We start from the raw sequence: 15,363 nt of genomic DNA on the forward strand, positions 1-15,363 counted from the left end.
GTCCAGAGATCTCTTCAAACAGACTTATTTATGATTCTGTGATTATGGTTTTTGGTTCATGTAGCAGATAAAACACTGCATTACTCCTGATAATTTCTGCTCCACCCTTGATTTCATGCTATTAACACAATTTTCCCTGAGATCATCAGCTTCCTGCAGGGCCAGAATTCTTTTCCCCACCTCTGGAATGATAAATAAACTTTTTAAATCTATATGATTTATTTGCATAATTTCAATAACCCTGAGCCATAATGGTTGAATTCAGCACATTTCTTTGCATCTCAGTATAACCAGGAATAAGTCCAATAGTTACTTTTTGCTCTGTACAGCATAAACAAATTAATTATTGCATGTACTTTCTTCTAGGAGAAAGAAATTTATCGATGGCCAATCAAAGAATCACTCAAAACCATGCTGGCATGGGGATGGAGAATTGAAAGAACACGGGAAGGAGATTCCATGGCACTGTATAATCGGACACGTCGCATATCTCAAACCAGTCAAGTGAGCCATTTTTCTAAAAACTTTGTGTTATTCTCTATTATTTATAATAACTGCCTTTTGAAAGGAAGCCTTTCAACTTTTAGGGCTCTATATGCTCATATACATGCGTATGAAAATAATGTCACACACATAGGAAGAAAAGCCTGGACACTGTTCTTTTTAAAGCAAGAGGTACCTGTTACTGCATAATCCATAGAGGAGAGCCTGTCTATGCCTCTTTTCTAGCCACACTTCTTGTGTCAGTGTCATCCAGGAAACCTCTGTCACTTTTTATCCTCCTTTGACCATTTGTGTCAGTGTAATAAGCAAACCTCTGACAAATTTAGACAGTAAAAACAAAGAATAAAGACATGGTGATATTTTCTGGATTGGGAGGAGGGACAGAAGGTAAAAGAGAACTATTTATAGGTTCTAGTCTTAAATGTAGAAATAGGGTTGAAAAGTTAAATTGGAAGTTTGATTTTTGCCTGAATTCACGTTAAACTAGATTGTGTGAAATTGCTGAGAAAAAAAAAGAATCTCCAGATAATGTAGAGATTTAATCATAACTTTATTCTTGTTTACAGTAAGTTCAAACTCTAAATGAGTTCAAGTGAAACTTGTATTTAAATGAAAGGGATTTGTGTCTGATAGCCATCTGTCTTTGGGAACAAACTATGTTGCCCTTTGCCTAATTCTCACTGAAGTTTACTACTCCTGATATATTTTCAGCTGGACCACAAAAATCTTCTTGCTCTCTAGAGATCTACAAGTGACTTTTTCTTTAAATTTCCTAATTACTTTCAGTGCCTTGTTAGCGTTAACTTCTTCATAATATATGCTTGTGTAACTCCCTGGTTTTGCACATTTGTCATTCAGATCTCTGTAGATACAGCCCATGGTTACACTCCTCGAGCAATTGACATGAGCAATGTCACCCTCTCCAGAGACTTACATGTAAGTCAAAAACACCTAAAATGCTTATGGTTTGTTCTACAATTTAATTTTGCCTGTTTTGCTAGTTTATTTTAAACAATTTGGTACCAAATATTACCTATTTTGATATACTTTGAATTTGGTGGGGGCTTTTTGGTCTTTTTCATTGTTGCTCTCTGATCCTCTGTTGCTTAAAATCATGGTTTATGTTGAAAACCTTCAAAATTTTGTTTAGTTCTGGATTGATTTTCTTGTGAACATTTCCCATTTTGAAGAGAATCCTGTTCAGAAGAGGTAGAAGCATCAAATTTTTCTGTTTCCCATTCATTTCTCCACCATCTTTTCAAAGCATTTTGTCAACGCTCTTTATCTCTAAACTGAAGGAATGAGAATCAGAAACCATTAAGTACTATGAGAATAGAGAATGGAGGAATTGGAGGTAGGATTTTGACATGAGATGTGTCAGTAGGTTGCTGTTATTTGGACCAATGTATGTTTTAGTTGATGGTCTGTTCCTGTCATTAGATAGAATTTTTTTCATGGTGCTTGCTGGAGTATGGTGCTAGGTTTTACAGTCTGCCAATTTCCTGTGAGTACAATTGCAATTTAATGTAGGCGTATACTAAATAGCTTTAAATGAGTTAACATGAGTGTTTGTACCAGTCTAGTGATGGCATCATGGTGTTCAAAGCTGACTACAATTGAGTCCTGAAACACAGGCTTAACTTTGCCCATACTGAGCTTTGCTGTATTGCAAACAAGCAGTGGTAGTAAATTAATTGACTAACTGTGCAGTATATACTCTACTGTTCCTCTAAACAAATTCTCACATTGGATTTCCACTCCTTGATTACTGTCTTGCAGTTTCCAGTTTCATAGTTGTAGCAGTTTTAGATTGCTGACTAGCTTTAAAAGAATTTTCTACCAATTAACTGTCAGTAGATTGCTGATCATTCCAAAGAGTTCATAAAATTGATAATTGAATAACTGCCTCTACTGTTGTGCTCTTAAATTGATGAGAAAAACTCCTTACAATTATGACATTTAATGTTTCTATAAACTCAGTATAGTTGAAAGGCTTGGCAGACTTTGTTTAATGCTTAGGAAACAATTCATGATGTGAACATCATCATAATATTATGATGCAGTAAACCAAGCCCAGATGAAAGTAACCATCCTGTCACAAGTCACATAGAAAGGGCATTGCAACTTCTGTTCGTCCCTTGCTTATTTTTTTATGCTGTACCCTCTAACTCTTGTCATTGCTTGTATTTCCTTTGTAGCCCTTAGCTAGAAGGCAGAGCTTGTTGGCTTTATGATTCATTTGCCCTATGAAGAGAGGTCTTCTTTGAAATGAGCTTCAAAATCTGTTATTAAAAGCTAAGCAAATTTAATTCAAATGTAATTTCAGCTATTAATTGTCCTGACATAGATACTGAGGAAATTTATACACATGTTGGCTATTAATGAGATTTGAGTTTTAAAAATTAACTATGTGTAATTTTGAACATTTTAGAAAATGTTTAATACCTTTCAAGTTGGAGTTCAGGGTTAGCTAGCAAGACTCATGACCATGTCTTAAATTGTACGAGTGCAAAATAATCCTCATTTTGGTCTTAAGTCACCTGCTCACATCCTAGCTCCGTGAGCAGCTAGGTCTTGCTCTAAATACATCTTCATAGCACTCTGCTTTGCTAGGTTCTATGAAAACACAGGTTACTGTGCATCCTTTTAAGGTCCTAATTTGTATTATCAAAATACCAGGATCAGAGTGTGCATGACAGAAGGCATCTACCATACACAACAGAAATATATTATCATTTATTCAGTGGACAAGTGTTCATGAAACAAATTGTCTTGTGGACAGATAAGATATGGTTGAAAACTTGCTCAATTCATGAGTATTCTCACAAATAAAGAAATTGGTATTGAGAAAATACAATTACTCATTACTCAAAATCCTTACTGAAGATGAGAAGGTCTCTGTAGGTTCATGAAAGAAATGTAAAGTGAAATCTGCAGTACATTCCACCACTCTCTACATATAGAGAGTACACAGACAGGACAGTAGAGGTGAGTTTAAAAAGTCATTTCACATTGAAACGCTTCCTACCAGGTGGACACTGGAGAGCTTGTCTGTTTTGTTTAGTTCAGGGTCTAGCTTCTAGTTCACAGGTCTGAAGAAGTTTTTTTAATAGGAAAAATATATGGACTAATTTATGCTCTAAATGGTCTGTGGTTTTAACAGTGTGGTCACACAAATGAGCACAGTATCCACAGAGAAGAAGCTATATCCATGAGCTTATAATTAATCTGCCACAGCCAGCAGTAACAATCTTGATTCAGTGCTCTGGCTTGCTGTTCTCTCTTTCCCTTGACAGTGACTTCAGAGGGTTCTTTTTGGCCTTGTTTTCAGAATGAAATCCCCCCTCTGACACCCCAGTACTATTTCCAGAACTATTATTCTCTTTGTGGTTCCTTGTTTTCTGCAATAAGAGTTCTTTCTTCAGCACCAGGTTCCTGACTCATACCCATGCTGATTCTACCCAAAATCTATACAATATTTTTTCAGTAAAAACTTGTTTCCAGTGAACCATTGCAGTGTAATTGTATTACACTTCCCAGAGAACAGAACTTGTTATTTAATATCAGCCAGAAACTTGTCCTTCTTGAGAGTTATTCATTGCAGCAACCCACATCACTAAGCTCTCCATTTTCCTAAGGCTATGGCTGAGATGATGGCTGAAAACTACCATAACATATGGGCAAAGAAAAAGAAACTGGAGCTTGAAGCAAAAGGTAATGTTAACTCTATGTATTTACAATATTTTAAGTTTTCTGTGACTACCTTAGGTCATGCATTTCAGAAAAAATTAAAAAGAGGAAAAAGGAACAGCAAATTTAAATTGACAAAGAAGAAACAGTGAAGTATCTATTCTTGACTGTGATTTTTAGTGCCTAAAGTTTTTATAGTACCCATTGTAACTCTTCTTGTTTAAGTAGTCTACCAATCCAGATATATCAAGGGGAGGAAACTCAAAGGTTGTAAATAAATTTAAGCACATTAATCCATTTTCCTGCTAGCATTAATCTTTCAGACTATTACCCAATGGGTTATGATTTCATTTGTATTGCTTCTTTTATTGCAGGTAGATCTGAAGAGTGTTTACTAAGTACTGCACTTATCATGTGTTGAATTGATAAGGGGAAAACCTAGAGCAGATGCTTGATTCCATATAAAAATTGCATGTGCTTCATGATCTCTGCTTACCTAAATGATTTTTTTTAATATGTTGTGTAATTTACTGTTTTTCCTCTGTGTTAAAAGCATTTATTTATTTGTAGTAAAGCTGATTTTTTTTTCAGGTAACGGTATATTAGCAAATGGAGAAAACAAGTTCTCAGTTGCAAATTATTGAAGCTAGGGTTTTACCTTATTTGAAGGTGTCTAGTTGTATATTGTATGCACCAAAGTTGGCTTAAATCCATAAAATTCCAGAAAAGGTATATCAGTTAAGGTTTTATAAAAAAGCCCAATTCTATCTGGAACTGCCTTTGATAATCACTTTATATTTCCATGCCTTTAATTATATTTCCCCTTTATATAATTTTTATATTATTAATTTTTTGTAAAACCTTCCTCAGGATAAGTAGCCTCAGGATTGGCCAAGTTTGGGAAGTAATAGGCTACAGAAAGATGAGATATTTCAATATTTCAACTGCATTTCACAGCTTTGAAAGCAGAATTTTGCCTATGAGAAGCACTTCAATGAGAATACTGTATAGTGTTTGTTGTGTTGTGCACTGTGGGAAGGCTGGAGGTGGCTGTAGTGATTGAAGGCTTCTGATAGACAGATTTTGTATGTGAAAAGTAGATGAATTTGTCAGCTGAGCAAAACTTGGCCTTCAAAAATTCTGAGGGTTTTCCTCCAGTATATTCATATGCTAGTATTTTTAATTTTTTTTACCCATATGTAAAAAAAAAAAGAATAATGTGTACTTATGTGCATTTTGCTGTCTTCAGCTGTCCTGTGGTACAATTACATCATGTTGGTGATAAGAGAATAAAATCCAATCAATCCCAATGTTAAAGACTGTACTTCCTAAGACAAATCCAGACTAAACAAAAAAACCCAATCCGCCATCAGACTTGCCCACTCGGTTTTCATTTTGCATGTACTTAAATAGATTCAGGCAGAACTAACTGAAAACTTCAGAATATGTACATTTTAAAAAAAAACATCTAGTGGTATGTCTCCAGTACTTTCTATAGGGAATTCCTTCCTTTTAAAAAATTGTTATTATTTTTAGATACTTTCTTTGGTGGCTTTTTTTCAGAGATAAATCTTATCATTACTTCTACAGTTTCCTGGGGTTTCAGAGAAGTTACAATAGGAATTTATTGTGTTATGTTATGTGATAGTGATTTTAGAAGTTGAACTCCTGAGAATGTTGCTTTTTATGCAGATATTTATATTAAGAATAGAAACTTTATTTTCCTTCCAAATTAAATATCTACATGCAGTAGATATCAATACATCAGATTTTAGTAAGCAGTACAATGAAGTTTATTCTTTTTACCTGCGGTTTTGCAGCATTCTTTGGATTTTGCTACATAGTAGTGAGAACCATGTTTGAATGATGTATTCTAATTTTCTGTCTTTAATTTATTACTACATAGTACAACTGTATCACTTTAATATATTTTTAGATATTTGTGTATCTTGCTTAACTTGATGAACCCTGTTATTAGAATGTTTAAAAGCAGAACTTCATATATGCTTATATATTTGTTTTTATATAGGTTTTCTTAGGAAATGATGTATTATTTATTGAAATATTTTCAGTTTCATTAAATGAAGTTGCAGTTGTAATAGATGTTTGTAACCGTTAAGCATTTTTTTCTTCTTTAAGGGTTTTTTGCAATAGGTTCAGCATATTTAGCTTGTACTTGCAGCAAATATGTTAGAAAGATGTAATCATATCTCAGTTTCTATCTGGATATTTTTTAAAGTTTGTGTAAAGAAACAGACAAGTATGTTGTTATTTCAGACTAGAATGTAACATGCTGTGTATTATTGTGATAGTACTTTTACATACTGTGACTTACCATGTCAACAGATAACTCTTTAATTTTAATTCTCTTGATGCTCCATAGTAGGAGGAGGCAACCATCCCCTTCTTGTCCCTTATGATACACTCACAGCCAAAGAAAAAGCCAAGGACAGAGAAAAAGCACAGGATATTCTGAAATTTCTACAGATTAATGGATATGTTGTCTCCAGGTAATTCTCAGTTCTGTATTAATATCACAGAAGGTTTCTGATAGTCCTCAGTGGTCTTTTCTGTTTTGTTTTGTGGTTTGGTTGGTTGCGGTGAGGTTTTTTTGTTTCTGTTATTGCTTGTTTTTTGAGGTTTCTTCTACCAAACCAAAACTCTGTGATTATTTTTTATGTTTCAATACCTGGGAATAAGGATGAGCTCCATATAAAACATTGTAAGGAAGAAATGAATTACAGAGTTAGTAGCAGGGGTTTTGGAAGGCATGAACAGAGTTCTCCAGAATGTTTGCATGTCTTCTACTTTCCTTCTCAGTATTGCAGCTTTTTCTTTCTGGCATGTGTCCATGCTTCCAACTGTTAGTAAACTTACTAGTTTTCTACAAGTGATGGAATTATTAAGTCTTAGTTACAGGTTCATACACATCTTCAAACACATGTCTCTCTCTAAAGGAATTTCTAGACAATTGGTAAGATAAGACAGTTTTATTTCTAAAACATACAACTACTTTATTTCAATTGAGTTCATTTACAGTATTATTTTTTAAGCAATCCACAGTGTAAATGTAATAATAGTTGAATAGTCTGCTGAATAACATGCATAATTCATTTTAAAATGGTGTATATACCTTCTAAATGTAGCATGAATACATTTTTAATTAATTTGGAATCTTTTCTGCCTTATCTGCATGACTTAGGAAATCAGAATCTCTAGAAAAGGCTGAAAGCACATCTGAGCATTGCATTACTTGAACATTAGTAAGTGAACGAAACAGTCACTGAGATCAATTTAAGTAATCACTGTGAATTAGCCTTGCACATCTACCTAAAATCTGCCTACTTCCTTTCTTTTCTATCAAATATGAATTCCAGCCTGTTTCTAGAGTCCCACAGTCAATCTGATAATTTTGGTAAAATCTTACAGGTTAGCTGGAATACTTGATTTTACTTCCTCTCAGTGCAGTAGGATGTACAAAGAGGGATGTCAGACAGCAAAGGTTTCTTTCCTTATTCCCTGTCAATATGATCAACTGCATTCAGGAGTAATAACCCTTTTTATTCCTGTTAAACACAAGAGAAAAGTGGCTTTTGGGGTTTTTTTGGGAGTGGAAGGCTAAGAGGGATGGTAAAACAACTATTAACTTGGACACACCCATAGTCTTGTTACTAGTTCTTGCTACATCTGCATCCTCCCGTGCTGGTTAAATGCAGCCTTTTCCACGCTGTTTAACGCAATGTACTTGCTTCACCTTTGATAACTACCTTGTCTAAACAAACAAGGGCCTGATTCATGTTTTAATTTGGTCTGCTCACTACTGTACTTTCCATATATGCCTTGCTCCCATTTCTTTACAGTCCTTATTTGACAGTGACCATTCAGGTCTCTGCACCCCCATGCAAAATGGCTTCAGGGAAGATAGAAACATTTGCCCCCTACCAAGCATGTGGCACTCTGGCCCACTTCGACTGCTGGTGCAGAAGCCCTCTCTCATCTTACTGACACTGCCCTTTCACATTAGCTGGAATTTTTTTAGACCACAGCAGTCCCACCCCAGTGGCAGGAAGCTGGGACTTCCAGTTTCTGGAGTTGCAGACCCTGCTCTATGCCCTTGACTGTCTGACTCCAATGGCTGCGACCAAATGCACTTATGCCAGTGCCCTGCTGAAGCTGCCACTCTGGCCTCAAGGTCTGTAGGGCTCACAGAGCTGTCCCCAAAGCTGTGGCATCTCTAACTACTAATTCTTGAGACTTTCTTTCACCCCACTTGTCACAGACCTGGGGGCACCTGCACCCCAAGCCTGACTCCAGTTGCTGGCCCAGTATCCAGCTCATGCTGGTCTTGCCGGTAGCTGCCATCTACTTCTGACAGCCGGTGGAATAGTGAGTGATATTACATAGAGATACAGCTATGAAAGCATTTAATAGGAATTTAGGACAAACTCTAGCGATAAGGTACAGGGTTCAGCCAGTCAATTGATTTGACAATTTACATGTGACCAGCTGTTTTGAAATCAGTTTTCGTCCCTTCTGTACCTTGCTTTTTATTCTTCCCCCCTGTACAGTCTATCGTTGCTTTGTGTACTGAGCTGCCTCAAATAATCCAAATTCTCATGTCCCTTTCTCTTAGGAGTTCCAAAGTTCAGGTGGCCCTCTCCAAAGTTGTGTCTGAAGTTTCTTAATGGTCCCTTAGTTAGTAAACTTGAGAATTTTGTTCTCCGGCGTTGTTTCCTTTATATTTTGTCTACCAGATTTGTATCTCTAGGCATATGCTTTAATTTAAAACATAAATGTACAATACACAGGCAATTCTATTCTGTATGTACGCAGTAGGTATACTTTTTAAACTTGCAGCCTAGCTGAGTACCAATTTAACTTGGTGCATAAGTTGGGGAGATGAGGTGTGACTGATTCCCTTGCTGTTTAAGAATAGCTGTTTCATGTGCCATCAATTGAGTCCTGATCCTGCATAAACAAGGCTTGTGTCAATGCCAGCTTGTTGCTAGGGATGTCATCCCATGACATGGATTCATGCTTTGGAGTTTCATTCTTGTAGAAAGATGATTTTTTTTTTTTGTCAGACTGGTAACTAACATGGATGGAACATGCTGGAAAAGTGATTGCAGGCAGACTTTTTGGGAAAAGTCATAGTGATGGATATTTAGATTTATTTCTAGTTTGATTGTTTAAATCAAAGTATTTTTTCAGCTTCCAAACTTCCTCACCCAAGAATCAGTCCTTGTAGGGAAATGTAAGATATTACAAGTAATGGAAAGAAATTATAATAATAGTGGATTATTTTGATTGACAAATGTAATTTTTTTTCTAGACTTCTGGTTGGGAAATCTACTTGTGTCTTAACAAATTGCTCAAAATCTAAGTGTGAGAGTGCTGTTTACATTAAACACAAAAAAAATCTTATATTAATGAGCACATGATTATTACCAGAAAAAATGGTGTCAGACTACATGGAGAGGTAAGACTGCTTGGAATCCTTCTGTATGGGTAAAAATTTGCTTGTTTCCTTTTACAGAGGACTTAAGGACCTGGAATTAGACACGCCTTCCATTGAGAAACGCTTTGCCTATAGTTTCCTTCAGCAGCTTATAAGATATGTGGATGAAGCCCATCAGTACATTTTGGAGTTTGGTATAGTACCCCTTGCACATTTTTTAAAACAATTATTAGCTAATATTTCAGATGTTATAAAAACAACCAGAAAAAATTTTTAAAGATTGATATTTCTGGATTAGTTTTCCCTTTAATTTCCTGTAGTTGATGAAGATCATGAATTTTGGAGTTACGAACCTGCTATTCATTGCAATTTCCCATATTCATTCATCAGATTAAAAATTTTCAGCAAAAATTTATTACTTTCATTCTTTGTAAAAGAAAACTATCTGCCCCCTTGCATTTATGCACAAAATTATAATCTCTCACATGTGCACAGTAATACTATTCACATGTAATCCCTATTGTGTGCACAGTAATACTATTCACATGTAATCCCTTTTTCAGAGAGCAAATGAAACCAGTCATTTGTACCATTGTGAAATTTTCTCTCAAAAAGGGAGTAGAGAAACATCTTCAACAAACTCCCACAATGGGAATGCTCTTTCGCAAATAGCCAGCACATGTTTTGTGAACAGCACTATGAAGGATTTATCTGCTTTTGGTGAAGATAAAAAAATACAAAAGTTTGGTGACCCAAGCCAGCTTCTTATATGAGCAGTAAAAGCCAAAAACACCTGGCCAGATGCTGCTTCTATTGTCAACATGGGAGTTGCAATGACATATAACATAAACTGTGCCTCATAGTGATATATGCTGTAAATGACAGTAACAGGAACATCAGGGCAATTGAATAAATCAATACTCACCTAAAAACCAATCTAGTTTTAATGTGGAAATTTGGCAAATTTAGGAGTTATTATATGCCATGGTTACTTACAGTAGCAAAAGTCTGGTCTTGATAACTCACCAGGCTACTTCTGCTGCTAATGCTTGATTACCATGGCTTCATCATTCCTAATTACATAAATTTGAGCTAACTGCAAGAATGATAATGATTAAATACTGAAACACTAGAAACATTGGTGGAACAAATACTGTTTGAGTCCCTCAATAGATTAATGGAAAGAAAACAGTAAATAAACTAGAAATAGTTTGGGAGCTGTAAGAGATTTTATTTTGAGAGAGATTTTGTTTTTTATGGTAAGGGAGGAGAGAAGCAATTTAAATTTTAGTTGAATAGATCTAACCATTAATTTTATTCTTTAGTACCAAGTTCATAAATAAGAAATGAAAATTCATTAATTCCATTTCTCGTGGGAACAACTGGAGAAAGGTGTTTATTAGAATCTGAGCTCATGTTTCCAAATTGTCACCTGTAACAGGAAAAGATAAACACAACACCAGATTTTTATCTCACAAAAACATCCATATCTCTTTGTACTATGAGATGCCTACCCTTTTATGAAGATTCGGGCAGTTATTATTTATACATTTTATTTGCTGTTACTTTTCCTCTAATGAGGAAGTCATAAAATGCCACTTTAACTAGTGCCTATACTGTTTGAGGTGCCTTAAATCTACATCTAAAGATGACCAGTATTATTTGTTTATAGTGTACACTTCCTAGAGAAAAATGCAGAGTAGACTGTAATTAGGATACATGACAAGGAACTTATTTTTCTTCTCTCTGCAGATGGTGGCAGCAGAGGCAAAGGAGAGCAATTTCCATATGAACAAGAAATTAAGTTTTTTGCCAAAGTACAGTATATTTTTGCTTATTCTTTGTCAACATAGTGATTAACAGAAGTGAGAACATATTTTTTAGTAACTGTTATTGTTATAGTGGTGTTTTTCTGTGTTAAATCCATTCTTTTATTAATTAAAAACAGCAGTAATAAAAATAGCTTGAAAACAACGTGGGATGAAATATAGATGTGGGAAGATTACACGACTATATTTTTTATTCTCATTATTTCCTGCTCCATGATATGCAGCTACTCATATGATATTATTCAGAAGCTCCGTACATTTTCTGTTTTCTGGCTTAATCTAATTGTGAAGATTTTTCTCTTTTGCAATCTTCAGGTGGGTTAATGTGAGCAATAGTTATTGGAATTAACACGGCTGTGTATCTGTCAGTGTCATGGTAGTTATTTCTCTGGTTTTAAAACCGTCTCCATCACGGAGTCAAACAATGGCTGAGGTTGGAAGGACCCTTTGCTTAGCACTTTCAGAGAGCCATGTCAGACATCTTTTGAATATGTCCAAGGTTAGAGACTCCACAGTCTCTCTGCTCAACCTGTGCCAGTGCTCAGTCACCCTGACAGTAAAAATGTGTTTCCTGATGGTCTGAGAGAACCTACTGTGTTCTCTTGTACTAGAGAGCCCAGAACCAGATACAGCACTTCAGATGTGCTCTCACCAGAGTTGAGTAGAGTGGAAGAACCCCCTCCCTGGACCTGCTGACAAGCACTCTGTCTAGTTCAATCCACACTGCTGTTGGCTACCTTTGCAATAAGATTGCTTTTTTGGCCCATGGTCTGTTTGCTGTCCACTGAGGATCCCCTGGTCCTTCTTTGAAAAACTGCTTTTCAGCTGATTAGCTCTCAGTGTGTCCTGGTAACTGGACTTCTTCCTCCCCAGGTGCAGGAATTTGCACTTTTCCCTTCCCCTTCCTCCTGACGGCCATGAAATTCCTCTCAGCACAATTCTCCTTTTTCTGTCATGATTTTACACTTTGTAAATCAAGAAAATCTGCTGTTGCCTTTCACACATAAAATCCTGTATGATATTTGCATATTCAAAATGCCTTGTGAATTCATTAATGAGTAAGAAGAAGTGACTGCTTGCAGCATTTTCTAACTCTGGTGTCCTTTGCAGTAAGTTGTTATTTCAATGCCTTAGAGTACTTCCATGTGGTATTATTTGTCAAGCTGATTGACTCAGAAGCTAGCATCCCACTCTCTTGTGAACCATGCTCCAAAAAGGAAGCAATTCCATATTTTCTTTTCGGCCATTTGTTTTGGATCAGCTGCTGTCTGACACCTGTAGTGGGCACTGAGTAATAATCATCACAGAAAGTAAACAGAAAAACTGTGGCACAAGCCCTTAGTAAGTGATGTTATTTTGAAAAATCTAGAAATTAGTGCTGTTAGCATGCTGACAGTTGTAGGTGAATTTTTTTAAACCTACATTAAAAGGACCAAAAAGCAATAGTTGTATTTGGTTATGTGGTATAGGAAAAATCTTAAATTGTGAGATAAAATTTAATGACACTTTCTGACTTGTACTCCTCCTAAAAACCCCCACAGATAAGTCCCAGTGATAATGTAATTTCTTCTGCTGCCTTACTTGATGACATATTAAATGCCTTGAATATTAAATAAATTCAGAGAAGTTCTAAAGAAAAAATCCAAATAGACAGAAGTTTTAAGACAGAAAACCTGTTTCAAATCTCTTGTCTTTAGTTGTGACCTACAAAGTATAATACAGAACATAGTAAAGAACATCCTGAGATAACCACTCTTTCTGATATAATTTCAGGTTGTGCTTCCTTTGATTGATCAGTATTTTAAAAATCATCGCCTGTATTTCTTATCTTCAGCAAGTAGGCCTCTCAGCAGTGGAGGCCATGCCTCTAATAAAGAGAAAGAAATGGTGACAAGGTAAAGCTTAAAATAATATTAATGTCTATGCATATGTGTGTTGGTCTTTAAAGAGCAGCAGTTGAATGTGGGCAAGTGAGAAGTGGGAGGCACAGAGATATTTTTATGTACACAGAAATTAAGCATTTTTCACTTTCTTTTTCCATTAGGAAAATTCATTGTATAAAATGGAGAGGAATACAGAGTTACTATATGCTGTTTAAAAGGTGATGATTTTAGCATGCAGGGAACTTCAATTTTTCCTTATATTCAACAGCAAAACACTTGCACATTCTGTGGCACAAGCTATACAGTTATGTATCATTTTTCTGATATTCCTAACTGTTAGAAATAGGTATACACTGAAATCATTGTTTCTGCAAAATTTTATGTTAGATTTATAAGCCAAACTTATTTGTAGCCGAGTTTCAATAAGTATCATTATTAATGTCCATAATGTCCATGTCATAAAAATAAGGGAGTTGCATTCTTTCTGCTCTATAGTTTTATAAATAGTAATGAGTAGTACTATCACAGAAATACTTGATTCTTTCTCTGAAGTTACTCTTTTTTGCAGACCATCTCTCTAAGATGTTTTAATGTAATTTCACTTCTGGTTGAATTGAAACCCACATTTCCCCTTTAGTAAGGTGGATTACAAGCTTCACACAGGATCTCTTGAGTACCTGTAACGTGGGCATGTATGATGGTTGCCTTCTTGGCTGCTCTTGGGCATGACCCATGCAATATTGAATTGCTGCATTTTGAGGCTGACAGCCAGTTGGTGGTCATTCAGACATGACCACCATGGCTTGCAAGATTGTATGAATGCTGAGTGAAGTTTTTATCACAATATTAAGCTCAAGTAAGTAATGGCTGTATTGACTTTGCATCATCTCATGGACTAATCTGAACTGGCAGCTTATCTCAATGCTGTTCTTCAAGGGATTTAAAAACTGTATCAAAATGCATGCATATAAATAATTTTCCTGTCTTATAAGCTGCTAATTTTCTGTCTGTAATGTCCTGGATAATGGTATTTTTACAGATATTAAGTCATGCCAATAAACTCCCTACTTCTGGAAAATGTCAGCTATATCAGCATACCTGCTGCATAGAGATTCAGGATTTATGCACATATGCTCTGTAGCTGTGTGAGATTCCAGAACTTATAGTCCTGCAAAAAGATCAGAGCTGCTGCCATACTTGATTGGGTTATGTGCCATCCAGATGTGTCAGCCAAGGAGAAGAAAACAGATGCAGGGAAATCTTGGATGAGTAATAGCTAATTCCATTGAGTGCACCTCCAACACAGAATTTGTTTTAAGCTAAGAGCAATTCCTGTCTGCTTTCCTTCTCCAGTGACAATAAACTTGCATTCATTAAGCTGTGGAAGAGTATAATTTTGGATATTGATAATGCAGTGAAAGTCTTGGCTTATGCAACAACCATTCCATATTCAGAAAATACAGTAAATCCAGATCTATTTTGCTGACAAATATGGGTCAGACTTCTTCCTGAAATGTGGTGGCATTATATGCTGTTGTATTTGTAACCAACCTCTTCATGATTGGGTTTTTCGAATTTCTCATCCAGTAGACCAAGTTACAAGTTATCTAACTACTGTAGTTGTAGGAAATTGGTTCTAAATATCAATCTAGGTGTTGGAAATTTGGAGTTATTTATTTATTTATTTGGCCTCAACTAAAGGCACTGTAGATGATAGTTTCAGTCTCACTTTGTGAAAGCATAGCATCTGCTGAATGGTACAGTCAGTTGAGTAACATTTGTCTGTCAGAACATAAGGTGGAGTGGTGAGCTATTTATGTCTTTTCCAGAATGGACACAAAATCTATATGATGCTAACATGCTTCTCTACATCTTTTCCTGTTGGATTTGGTGATTCAAGATCCTCATAAAACAATATATAGTCTATGTCTGCTTCATGGAATAAAAAGTGAACCGAGATCCCTGAAAATGCACCAAGCAGGCTCATTTCTAAAACAGA

At 35.7% G+C, this 15,363-nt stretch overlaps 1 protein-coding gene across 6 annotated transcripts in view; it reads left to right on the forward strand.

The window, feature by feature from the left end:
* The window catches only part of RYR2 (ryanodine receptor 2), a 385,403-nt gene that overhangs the window by 283,775 nt on the left and 86,265 nt on the right, over positions 1–15,363 (forward strand). For 3 of the 6 annotated variants that reach the window (XM_071432561.1, XM_071432585.1, XM_071432578.1), the window contains 7 exons: positions 367–504; positions 1,363–1,440; positions 4,143–4,218; positions 6,578–6,704; positions 9,731–9,846; positions 11,405–11,469; positions 13,255–13,376. In XM_071432561.1, coding sequence (XP_071288662.1) covers positions 367–504; positions 1,363–1,440; positions 4,143–4,218; positions 6,578–6,704; positions 9,731–9,846; positions 11,405–11,469; positions 13,255–13,376 — 722 coding nt within the window. The remainder of the gene's footprint in view (positions 1–366; positions 505–1,362; positions 1,441–4,142; positions 4,219–6,577; positions 6,705–9,730; positions 9,847–11,404; positions 11,470–13,254; positions 13,377–15,363) is intronic. The other 3 variants (XM_071432571.1, XM_071432595.1, XM_071432604.1) reach the window with 1 other exon arrangement.

This window comes from Agelaius tricolor, unplaced genomic scaffold, assembly GCF_023055355.1.
Source record: "Agelaius tricolor isolate 1412-34295 unplaced genomic scaffold, bAgeTri1.0.p SCAF_1, whole genome shotgun sequence".
Lineage (NCBI taxonomy): Eukaryota > Metazoa > Chordata > Aves > Passeriformes > Icteridae > Agelaius > Agelaius tricolor.